This window comes from Sarcophilus harrisii, chromosome 4, assembly GCF_902635505.1.
Source record: "Sarcophilus harrisii chromosome 4, mSarHar1.11, whole genome shotgun sequence".
Lineage (NCBI taxonomy): Eukaryota > Metazoa > Chordata > Mammalia > Dasyuromorphia > Dasyuridae > Sarcophilus > Sarcophilus harrisii.
Genome location: NC_045429.1, coordinates 281,035,509 through 281,047,873, shown reverse-complemented (window position 1 = coordinate 281,047,873; position 12,365 = coordinate 281,035,509). Strand labels below are relative to the sequence as shown.

Here is a 12,365-nt window from a genome sequence, read left to right as displayed (position 1 = left end):
TGAGCTTATCCCTAAAGAGATGGGGCCCTTCAGTTATCCCCTATGCTCCAGCTGTGTCCAATTCTCCAGCTGCCTGCCCAGTCCTATGCCCAAAGGCCCTCAGCACATTGTCTCCCCACTCCCAACATCCTTAGCCCTAAGAATAGGCCTCCCACCCCCAAAGGGAAGTCCAGACTGAAATCTCTGTGAGAGCAAGATAGTCTTATTGTTTTTTTTCCTCTAGAGTAGGCACTTAATTAAGGGCTGTTAAATTGATTTTCAAGTTTGGTAGGAGTAAGAAGGGAATAGTATTGGGAGTTGGTTCCTCCTGCCAGCACCAGAGAGAGAATTAGGTAAAATTCCTGGGAGAAGAGGTGTGGTGGAAACACCAACAGGCTACATTCAAGGCAGATGGTAGCAAGAAGAGCTAGGTTGCTGGGGGGCTCTTTAGGCCAGATCTGGGAGCACCTTTAGAAAGGTATGGCCACTGTAGGAAATGTGTATGTGCGGCGTGTTTTTGTGAGGTATTTTGTGGGGAAGGAGGCTGTATATATTTGGGAAGTGGGATCTGGGGGGAGTTGTGGTTGTGAAAGTTGAGGCTAGGGCTGGTCCTCCCATGACCACCTTAGGGAAGGGGAAAGACATCCAGAATTAGGGCTTCTAGATCCTTCTGGAAGGTGGCACAGTTAATGATCTCTATTTTTGCTCCAAACATTTGGAATGGACGTTGACCCTCTTCTCTTCCATGTCCCAAATTAGAGGGGTTCAGGCTCTGGTCTCAAGGACCCCTTACTACTGTGGGTGGAGGACTCTCAGCCCACTCACCCAGGATTAACTAACTATGATTGATTATTCCCACCTCCAACTTCCTTAGGTTCACAAAACTTGCCTTAACAGTTGAGTCTTGGTTCTTTGTGTGGTTCCAGAGATCCACATCAAACCATACGCAAACCCTCGCCCATCTCCTGGAACCTCAGGGCATCACGTATTGGAGCAACTCCGTGCCCCATGCTGGTAACCAGCTACACAGTGACCCCATCTCCACTCTTACTGGCATCGGCTAGAACTGGCTTTGGGAATGCAGTGATACCACAGACTGCTGACCTTCCTGGTGACTGCCCCTACTCTGATCAATCCCTCCCCCTTTTATTCCCCGCCCCCTCAAGATTCCCACTCTCTACTCTTAGGTCTCTGCTTCCTCACTCCACTCTCAGCCATTTCCTCTTCCACTTTCTGTCTTTTCACTCACCCCTCTTTCCCAGTTTCATTCTTAGTCTAATGTTATCTACTTCCTAAGCCCATTCCTTCCCCACTTCAGCTGACTGCCTCTAGGGCTGTGGTCTTTCCATCATACCCCTTCTCTTGGGGATGGGCGTGGGAAGGTATCTCACTTTCTGGGAGCCATCTCTTAATTCTTTTTTGATCTTAACTGAGTCTGTCCTAGCCCACTCCCTTGGACCAGAGCCTGCTTCTCAAGAGAACTTAAAGGAATTTTTTTGGTTCTCTTTCCATTCTAGAGAGGCCCCCATTGCCCCAAATCTAGGTCAGCCACAGCCCCACTTGAACTGGAGAATGGTGAAGAGAGGAAGGTGGGAAAGGAAAAGGACAGTTTTGGTGTGAAAGGGGGCTGGCTGCCCCACTGCCTGAGGCTAGTCTGTCTTCTTCAACAATTAAAGCATAGACCACAGTAGAGTGGAGTGTATATAGGGATGGGACTTGTCCTGGGCCTGGGACCTGGGTCAGCAGGCGGGTACAAGGTTAAGGGGCATGTCCTAGACCAAGGCCCCCAGGTCAGGAGGTAGGGATGAGGAGGGAAGACACATCTTGGGCCCGGGCCCTGGGCGGGCAGGTGGTAGTTGAATCAAGAAAGGAGACCCTAGTCCTTGATCAGCTTATAGACATGATGCTGGGCCCCGTGTTCGCTGGTGGAGACTTCAAAGACAAAGGCAATAACCAGCAGTGTCTCCTGGGAGTCTCGACTCGTCACTACCTGGAAGGCAAGAGAGAAAAGAACAAGTCAGGAAGAAATGTAACATGCAACATGAAAGGAGCCCCAGGTCCTCAGGACTTGGGTTTTTTCTAAATTCTGCTACTGATTTTCTGGGTAACATTGAAGAAATCACTTCATTTTGGGGGGGACCACAAGGAGGAGGCTCTGCTTTTTCCTCTGGGAAATGGGGAAGGAAAGAAGGAACCAAGAATTTATTAAATGCCTATTATGTGTCAAGCATTTTACAAATATCTCATTTGATTCTCACTCTGGGAGATTTGCATCATTATTATGCCCATTTTATAGATGAAGAAACTGAGATAGAGAGACTAGGATCTGAGGCTGGGTTTTTCTGACTCCACATCTAGCACTGTGTATGCTGTGCCAACTAGCTACCCAGATGGAACACAGGGAAAACAGGACAGGATAGGGTCACTTCTGAGATCGTTCCAGCTCTCCCCCTGGAGAATTCTAGAGCTACTGTGGGGAAAAGGAAAGGAAGGAAAGGAGCCTGGACTCCACCTGCAGGATAGTGAAGTTTTCCAAGACGCTGTTCATCATATACTTCTCAGGTAGGTGTTTCAGCTTGTGGATAAAGTTGATCATGTATTCACACATGGGGGAGCGATGGATGCGGTACACAAATCGGCCGTTCTCCAGCCGAGCATACTCCGTCTGGGGTCAGAGAACATAGGCAGCTTGCTAGTTTCTCTCCCTTCCTCCTTTCCCACCCCCTTCCCGTAGCCTCATGCTCGCCTCACCTCCACTTTCTCTACAACCTGCTTGCCGAATGAGCAGACCTTGGTGGAGACGCTGATGGTCATGCTGTCAGCGGAGCTGTACTGGGAGCTGACCCCGTAGAAGGCCCCAGGTCCATCCTGGATGGTGCTGTTCAGGTCCGCCTAAAGATTGGAGGAGGTCAGGATTGGAAGAGGAAAAGCAATTTCAGTGATTTTAGAGCCTTGGGAAAGTAATTTTCCCCAAAGATGCAAACACTTGGTCTAAGTGGAGGATTTGGGGCAAGTTAAGAGGGGAAAATATACCAAGAATACATAGCCATCTGAGAAGCAGCTTGGCATAGCATCAGTTCAAATCCTGCCTCTGATACTTATTAGCCTCAGATTACTAATTAGTGTGACTGGCAAATTACATAGTCTCTCTGGATAGGTTTCCTCCTCTGTAAAGTGACAGGATTGGACTGGAGAAGTGCTAAGGTTCCTTCCAACTCCAAATCTGTACACAGGGATCAGAGTGCCTCCTATTCAAGACATTCCACATCCCTTCCCTGCTCCCTGGTTCTGGGACCAGGGTGATTTTGGTTTTTGATGGTCAGAAATTGAGGGACTTTGAAGTTTAAGATAGGAATGATAGGAGATTCAGATTAGAGAAAAGCCTGAAGCCAGGCTGCCTCTGCAGAGATCATGAAGTGAGAATCTTCAGTTTGGAGGTGGGGAGAATCCTTACCCAGAACTTGACAAGGAAGAAGGCATTAGGTGGTCCCTTTTCATAGAGGTCCTTCAGCCCACCCTTTTTCTCAGGGAACTTATCATAGATCTGACGAACATCCACCGCTTCCAGAGGAGGATCCGAGAAGGCAGGATTGGTCTGGCCAATGTGCACGAACAAATGCTTGCTATACTGTAAGGGAGGGGTTCAGTACAGGGTCATGTTAGAAACCTGTGGGAGGGACCCTAAAAAGTAAGAGGGAGATAGGGCCTACGGTAGTGGCCGTGGGTGTGGAGGGATGATACTACATGGCAAAAGGTGAAAGGAGACAGACAAAAAGAGTCAGAGTCTAAGAAGTGAGGGAGCTCATGAGAGCATCCATGAGCTCTTAGGAACTAAATTGACGTCCATGTTTCTGCCCTATCCTTCCTCTTCATGGCCCCTGCCCCAACTGTAACCATTCTGAGTCCTCATTCTTAAGGACTATGTTAGGTTCTCTCCATCTCAGTTACCGTGTCTGGATCTCGCTGCACTTCCATGAAAGCTGAATATTCTAGGAGCCGAAGTCGAGTGGAGGCGATGGTGCGGTCCTGCCACACAGGCACGGTGGAGGCGGCTGGTGGGAGTGGGGCCAAGGGCTCATAACCTGTGGGAGAGACTTCTGGTGTGAACCGGGCAAGACTCTAGATATATGCCAGTGACTCTGGGTTTGTGCTAATGGCCAATGGCCGAGCCTCAGTCTCTGCTCCCAGGACTGGGTTGAGACTCAAGCTCTTTCTTGTGGCAAGACTGGAAAGGAAAAAAAGTCAAGTCAGAAGGTAAATCAAATGAGATAAGCTGAGAGGCAGAGACAGACTCCAGTACTGGGCCACTTTTCTAACCTTAGAAGAGCTCAGCAGGGTTCTCTGTGTAACCATGTTCCTGGAGATTATTAGATAATTAGATTAGTAAGGGGATAGAGGCCAGTGCAGGGGAGTTCTGAGAAGAAAAAGCCTTGAGAATTGAGAGACAAAAAACCTTATCTAGAAGAGTGGGATCTAGTGTGCAAATATCCTTGGGGGAAAATATGTGTGTGTGTGTGGGGTGAGACAGAGAAATAGAGAAAGACAAAGATGATCTGAGTGTCTATATAACGGTGTGCATCATTGTGCATAGAACTAGAAAGGTCTCATGAAAAGATCATTTCATTAAAGAATTATAGGTCTTTAGAGCTAAAGAGATCTAAAAAGGCCCAAATCTCTTAGTTGAGAGGAGAAAATTGAGGAGCTGCAATCTAAGGTTTTATACCCAGTGAATGTTAATTTCTTACACTCAGTCAGTTGGCAAAATCATTACTCAGACTGAAGAATCTGGCTCTACCATGCATGTATGTACACACACACACACACACACACACACACACACACACAGATACACAATTTATACATATACATACAAACATGTGCACACATTTATAAGTATATATATATATACACAGCATATATAGATATAGATATAGACATATCCATGGCTGTATATGTGCATATGCAGTATATATATGTATATGTATATGCACACACACACACGTGCACATACATGTATGTTTGGGGCAGGAACTGCAGACAGTGAGCTAGCTGACCATCCAGCTGGATCCAGCCTGGGAAATAGGGCAGCCTTGTGTGAATGAAACAAAACTAAAAAAGCTCATCTCTAACACTAGTATTCTCTCAAAGATATAGCTGTTAATTATTGAACATCACAATCCCAGAAGACCAACAATCACTAGTGACAAAGAAAAGCTACATAGTAGGCATACATAGGTGATTTCCAAGGGAGGGATGGCATAAATATCATTAGACAAGGTGGCGGGATAGCCATGAATTGAGACTGAGAGTGCAGATGGACAGTCCAATTGTAATACCCTGGAGATATCAAAAGAAAGAATACATGGAGTGCATCTTTGAGGCAAGATTTAAAGAAGGGAATGGATCAGAATCAAACAGGAATAAGGTGTGATGGAATTGTGAGCTGTAATGCTGAAAGACCTGTCTTTCAGGACTCCTATCTGGCAGTGATTATAAAGACATTACCAATACAATTATCCCTTCCACATTGTGGGAGTTAGGGGTATGGTGCCTTTGTGATCTAGAAAATTAATGTAAAATTTTTTTGGCCCTCCTTTTGTACTAGAAAAGAAGTCTTATTTTTTTCTTTTATGGAGTGGCTATATTATATTGTTAAAAAGTTAACTTTTTGGTCAAAAGCTATATTATATAATACATACATTTTATTTCTGAGTTTTTAAACCTTTTTTTGTGTTTGGTGTGTTTGTCTATGGCTTCTGCAAAATTCACAGAAGATTCCCATTTAATTTCTTAAGTTGACCTACAATATATAGAAATGACAATGAGGAAAATCGCAATGTGGCAAGGGATAATTACACATAGATGTATAGTAAAATGGATAGTATGTGTGTATGTGTACATGGTGGGGGGAAGGAGAGACTGCAGTAGGGGAAAGGAGGTAGTTTGTATATATATGGGGACTATCTGTAATTGTGTGGAGGAATGTGTATATGTGTGTGGGGCCAAGCACAGGGAAAATGATAAAATAATTTATCTCTGGCATTTCTCAGTATATGACTCTTCCCTTCTTGAGACTTCAGCCTTTTCCTGGATCACCCCCTTTGACTGTACCTATGACTGAAGGTATAACACCCAATGGCTATTTCTCATAACCCCTGTCTTCAAGATTGAGTTGAGGTTCAAGATCTCTGCTGGGGTAAAGTGGAGAAAAGATTGGAAAGGAAACAAAGCAGAATTAGGAGTCAATACAAAGTCTAGACATGCAGGGAGGTGGAGACAAACCATAGTACTGGGCACTTACTAGTGAGTGTGGGTGGCAAGGGTGGCTGGATGGGGTAGGCTGGTTGCGCGAAGGGTTTGATGCTGTAAGACCAAAAAAGCCTAGTTAGCTCCTGTGTGTGTGTGTGTGTGTGTGTGTGTGTGTGTGTGGTGTGTGTGTGTGGTGTGTGTGTGTATGTGTGTGTCTCTGTTTTCCTTTCTCTGTCTTTTTCTCTCTATACACACACACAGACACACACACAAAATAAGTACTTATTGTTCTACCTCCTTACTCTGGGCACCAAAGGACAGTGTCAGGGGTTCTAATTGTGGCTTAGAAACACTTGCTAATTCACTGTTTAAATAAATATTTGCTTAAGTGGTTGAGTGATTGGCTAAATGATTGACTGGCTAAGTAACTGACCCAACCAGAAACCATGATCAAATCAACACTGCACTATTTCTTAGTGAGGAATGTCAATCTACTCTCTTACAGCTCCATTCCCTATATCTTTAATTTTCAGGACCAAAGTGGGCCTCTCTAGCCATTATTTCCCTTTGGTATTGTCTCTCCCGTTAGAATGTAAGGTTTTTGAGGGCAAGAATTGTCTTTGCTCTTTATTTTTGTGGCTCCAGCTTAACACTATATTTGGCACATAGTAAATGTTGAAATGATTGCTCTTAAAGTGCTGAAAGGGACTCCTGAAAGGGTCCCCAAGACCCTTTTATGAGATCTATGAGGTCAAAACTCATTTAATAATACTATGAAGAAAACCCACAAAAAAGCTCATTGAAACTTTTGAAAAATAATTATTTGAAAATATTCAAATATGTTGAAATAATTATTTGGAAAAAAATTTTTTTTAGGATAAAGTAGTCCTGAGACCAAAAAGTCTGAAAATCACAGTACTTAATAAAATCTTTTCTCTTCCTCCCTGACTCCTTTGTTCTTCCTTCCTTCCTTCCTTCCCTCCCTAAGTAACTGATTAAGTAATTGACTGATTAGCTGACTGACTAGTCTAGCCAAGTGACTCACTAACCAGTTAGGTAGCTGTATGACTAGTTAGGAAACTGGCTGACTGGTTAAGTGACTGGTTAAGTGACTAAGGTCCTGACTCACTAGCTAAGTAACTGATCTGCCAAATGTTTGACCGACCAACTGATTATTTAGCTGACAAGCTATGTGACTGAGAAAGGGGATCATTTCATCCAATAAGAGTACTTTAATCCCACTGTTCCATAATTGACTAATAATAGAGCAAAGTGACTGACCAAGAGACTGACTGACCAACTGATTGAATACGTGATATCCTGAGTAAATGGCTCCTTCCTTCCTTCCTTCTTTCCTTTTCTCTTCTCCTCCCTCTGTCCACTTAAGGTATCATTCTCATTCCTTTAGATGCTCTTAAAATTTTTTTTCTCCTTTTAGATTGCTGGACTGACAAACAATTTCTGACTGATTAATTACCCATGTGACAGATAAACTTTTAGCTGGCTAGTTAAGTAACTTCACTCATCTACAATGACTTAGATCAGGGTCCCATAAATTCATGCTCTTAACTTTTCAAGATGGAGCTGAAGCTCCAGGAAAAGTTGATGCTGGGGGCACAGTGGGAATCCAGACTGGAGCAATGATGAGGAGTTGTGAGTGGGCGAGGAAGGGGAGGAGTAAGCTGACTGAAATACTCACTCCTGAGAGGGTCCCGGCTGCTGTCCCGGGAGAGGGGGTCCACTCCAGAACTGTAGAGAAAGGAGGAAACTTGTGGAATTACTCAGTCCCATATCATTGGACCTGGAATCCAAGTTCTCCAGTCACTCACTTTGCCCTGTTGTGAATTCTCCCCTGAACTGCAGGCCCACAAGACTCACTTTCTATCTCCTGAAAGCCTGAATTTTGATCCCCTCCTCTCCTAATCCCTGTGGTCCCCTGTACTTACCCGTGAAGCAGCGGCAGAGAAAACTGCCTGAGGGAGTGGGGGAGGCGGGCTGAGTTTATTCTGCAAGACACTGGCTGAGACAATCTGAGCTGAGGACATAGAAGCCATACTCTGCAGGGCTTTATCCTTGGAGACTTGGTCCTGGGGAGGAAGAAAGGGGACATGAGATCAAAGGGCTCACTTGACAACCTATGACACACCATTCTGAGACTCATGCATGCCTCTATCTCCCGACATGCATTCCTGTAACTGTAACAGAAAATAATCTGGAGAACTTTGGAAGTAGGGAGGAAAAGGAGCCCCTTTAAAGGACATCCATCAAAGAAACCTGTTTGGAAAGGGCTGGAGTCAGGATAGAACCTGAGTGGGAGACAATGTAAGGGCATGAAAGGAGAACTGAACTGAGAACTGAGTTTAAGGCCCAGGATAAGGCCTCTGCCACTAATTCACTGGGCAAGTCTCTTTATCAATCTAGGCCTCAGTTTACTTGTTTGTAAAATGAGGGAGTCAGACTTTATACTTTTATAGAGCTTTATAGTTTCCAAAGCACCTACATCTACTACTTCATGGGATCCTAAAAAGAGGATGGGGATAGGATAGAATTGTGAGGGTAGAGAACTACTTCTATCAATATGGGTCAGAACCTTTTCTGCAATTTATAATCTTAAAGAACTGCCTAAATTGGTGACAAGTTTGGTTCTGTGCCCAGGGTTACACTGCTAGTATGTGTCAGAGGCAATACTTGAACCTGGGTTTTCTTGCTTGGCTCAAAGCCTGGCTCCTTATCCACCTCTGCTTCTTCTAGAACTGACATCATAAAATAAATAAGGAAGGAAATAGGATCTTTATTTTAGGGATGAAGGAAACAAGACCCAGAGACATGATGATTTGTCTAAAGTTATGTACCTGGCAGGCACCAGAATCAAGATGCCAAGATGGGTCTTCACTTAAGTTTCTCTCAATTAATTCAACCTATAACATATACTTAATGACCTTTCGTACTCCATCATCCAGAGGAAGAAGCAAGGAGAGAAAGAGGAAGGATTGGAGTAGGGGATGGGGTTGTGACTTACCAGATTCATGGCCTGTGAGGAAAAAAGAAAACATTGCGTCAGAGGAAGACTAGAGGGTAGAGGGAGAGAATCATTCCCCTATCTTCCCTCCAGTGACTCCCTAGTTCTCAGCACTCACTAAAGAGGTAGGGAGAGGTCCAGGGAAATCTAGCTTCCTGCTCCTATGCTCCATTTCCCTGTAGCTTCTCACTAGAGACACTCATCTGCCTTCTAATAATGTCATCAGGGCAACTCATTAGAGTTAAGAGTTTAAGGCCCAGGAGTCTCTGAAGGAGGGCATTCAAGGGAGACTAAAAGGAATTGAATGGGAGAGGATGGAAATATGGAATGATTGAAACAGGTTGTATGACTTGGGATGAGGAATTGGGATGTGAGAATTGGGAAAACCCTATAGAACTAGGGCAAGGAGATGAGTCTTATAACAGCAGTAGATATAGGGACATTGGGGTGGAACTGCCCATAGTAGTAGTCTAGTTAGTTTATAGGAGTCAGACAACAGGAGTGGAGACTACACTTGGGGAGGGAAGAGTCATCTATGGGGTGGGGGTGGGGGTAGGGGAAATACTTCTACGTCTATCTCTTAGAAGCCCAAGGGAAGGGACTGGGCAAAACCAGAACTGGCATGTCTTTTGGGAGGGGTTGAGGAGCGGGGAATTGAATATGACCTGACCCTAGAAGGCTCAGGTCTTTTGCGACCACAATCTGCTTTCAGATCAGAACACCCTTGTACCAGAAGCCACAGTGATAAAAATGGGTGGATCGGGGGGAGGAAAATGAAGCAATCCAATGAGCAATCCATTATAATGATCCCACCACCACTACCAACAACCCATAACCAAACCCTGACCCTGCTCTCCCAAAGCCCCAGTGCGGTTAGTTAGCGGTGGCAAGGAGGAGGGAAGGAGAAAAAAAAAGAAAGCATAGTAGAGGAGAGATCGGCCCTAGTGGCCCTCAGACCGCCAGGTGCTACACCTATTTTCCCTCTCTCTCCTCCTTATAATGGGGTCTGGGTGAGGTGGGAAAGTCCCTGGAGTCAGCACTGGTTGATCTGCTCTTGATCTGCTCTCTAACCCAGAGGATGAAGATGCCTTCTTCCTGCTTCCTCCTGGTTGGGCTGGGACTGGGACCCCCTTAACATCATCCCCATTCTGCCCTCAAGGGTAACCCTGAGAAAGCAGGGAAAATGAAAAATTCCTCCTATCTGCTTTCTCCCCTCTACCTAGGGGCCTTTTTATGGCCTCCTCTCCCTCCCCTTCCTGGCCCTGGAACATTCAGCAAGTATTCTGTGGGACAGAAAGTAGGGTCGGTAACCTACAAAGCTGGAAGAGGCAGGGACGGGAAGGGGCCAGTGGGAGGCCCAAGGGGCCCCAGGAGAGGCCAGGCCGGGTGGTGGGGGACCCGTACCTTCAGCTTGGACTGAATCTCCCTCGATTTCCGCCTGGCTAGAACCTGCAAGTGGCTAGAGACCTGCAGAGAAAGAGCAGAAGGAGAGGGAGACAGCAGAGCCGTCAGCCAGAGGAAAAGTGGGAGCGAGCGGAGCGGAGAGAGGGGGGCAGGGGAAGTCGCTTGCCCATGCTGCAGGTTGAAGGGCCGTATGGCGGGCTTGGGAAGAGGGAAGGGCAGAGGTTGGAGACCCCAGACCAGGGTGAGGTGCTGACATACCTTGATGCCAACCTGGTACTCCCGCACCTTCTTCCTTGCTAGAACCTGTATGTGGCTGGACACCTAGGGGCACCACCCCAAGTCCGGCCAGAGAGGAAAACACAGAGAAAGTGAGGGAAGTGGGGAAGGCCCACGGGGATTGGAGTGACAAAGGGGCCACGGCCAGGATGGCCCTGGTCCTAAGAAAACCTTTTGAGTCCAATGGAACACTTTCCTGGTCCAGAGGGTTCCAAAGTGTGTCCCAGAACTTGTGGTCCTGAGGAAAAGGGTTGTGCAGGGAGTATCAGTCTACAAACATGTAGACACCATTGTAACACTCAGAGAGGGACATCTCATAGTTACCCATTCTACCAATTCCATTTTTTCTTGTAACTTCTTTTTAATAACTCTGTGGGTGCTCTCCAAAGGTCTTAGATCCCCTAAACTCGTCTCTCTTTTCTGTCTCTCTTTAAACTCCCAAGCATTTAATTATCTCTATACCAAATACTCCAAGATCTAAATCAATAGCCCCAATCTCCTCTGAGCTTCAGTCCCTTCATCACCAACTTATTCTTGTACATTTTGACTGGATGTTTCAAAGATGTCTCAAATTCATTATGTCCAAACTGAACTCATCATCTTTCCCATTCATAATATTTGGCAAATTTCCTTATTTTTATTGAAGGCATCACTATTCTTCCAACCTTTTTGTTGCTTACCAATTCTACTGCTATCCTTGTTCAAACCTATATTGGCTTCCTCTTTTCTCTTGGAGCGTTATGTCAAATTCCTCAGCCTGATGAAATTATGACAGTCTGTATTCATGCAGATGGTTTCAATTTGGAACAGGTTCCTAAATACATCTAGTCTAGCCCCTTCTTTTTTATGGATCAGGAAACTGACCCACAGAGAGGGGAAGTTACTCGTCCATGCAGGTAGAATGGAGCAAAAAGGAGATTCACGAGTCCTTTTCATTCTTTTTAAGCATATACTTAAAGCCTTCCTACTATTTTACAAAATATTCTCCTGGAGGCAATCCTGTGAGGCAGGTTGTGTAAGTGTTTGGGGGAAGGGGAGGCCAAACTAGTGATTTCTTTTGTAGGGGATCCTCATGTGGAAACTCCCTCTGCCAAAGTAGATAGGTTACCTGTGGGTTTAGAAGTCAAGTAGCTTTCTCAGAATCACATAACCAATATCTATCAGATATGACACTTGAATCCAGATCTTCTGATTAAAAATCAAATGTTTTCTACTGTAGTTAAACCACATGAGCTTGCCTGTTGCTGGCTCTATTTTATTTCATTTTGACTACCCTGTGCATAATGCCTCTGTTCCAATTCTTGCTAGATGCCTGCTCCCCTTATTTATTCACATGTTGACTACACTGTTCAAACTTCTGCTTCTCTAGGAAACTTTTTTCATATCTCACCTCTTCAGAGAAACCTTTCCAGGCTTTCCCAGCCCTTGTGATCTTTCT

At 45.2% G+C, this 12,365-nt stretch overlaps 1 protein-coding gene across 1 annotated transcript in view; it reads right to left on the bottom strand.

Annotated features, from left to right (window-relative positions):
- Positions 1-208: 208 nt before the first annotated feature.
- The window catches only part of TEAD3 (TEA domain transcription factor 3), a 30,605-nt gene continuing 18,448 nt past the window's right edge, over positions 209-12,365 (bottom strand). The window contains exons 4-13 of the mRNA XM_031965000.1: positions 10,652-10,714; positions 9,248-9,259; positions 8,175-8,315; positions 7,928-7,977; positions 6,281-6,342; positions 3,928-4,061; positions 3,434-3,607; positions 2,731-2,871; positions 2,492-2,644; positions 209-1,969 (exon numbers count right to left, since the gene is read on the bottom strand). Coding sequence (XP_031820860.1) covers positions 1,856-1,969; positions 2,492-2,644; positions 2,731-2,871; positions 3,434-3,607; positions 3,928-4,061; positions 6,281-6,342; positions 7,928-7,977; positions 8,175-8,315; positions 9,248-9,259; positions 10,652-10,714 — 1,044 coding nt within the window. The 3' untranslated portion in view covers positions 209-1,855. The remainder of the gene's footprint in view (positions 1,970-2,491; positions 2,645-2,730; positions 2,872-3,433; positions 3,608-3,927; positions 4,062-6,280; positions 6,343-7,927; positions 7,978-8,174; positions 8,316-9,247; positions 9,260-10,651; positions 10,715-12,365) is intronic.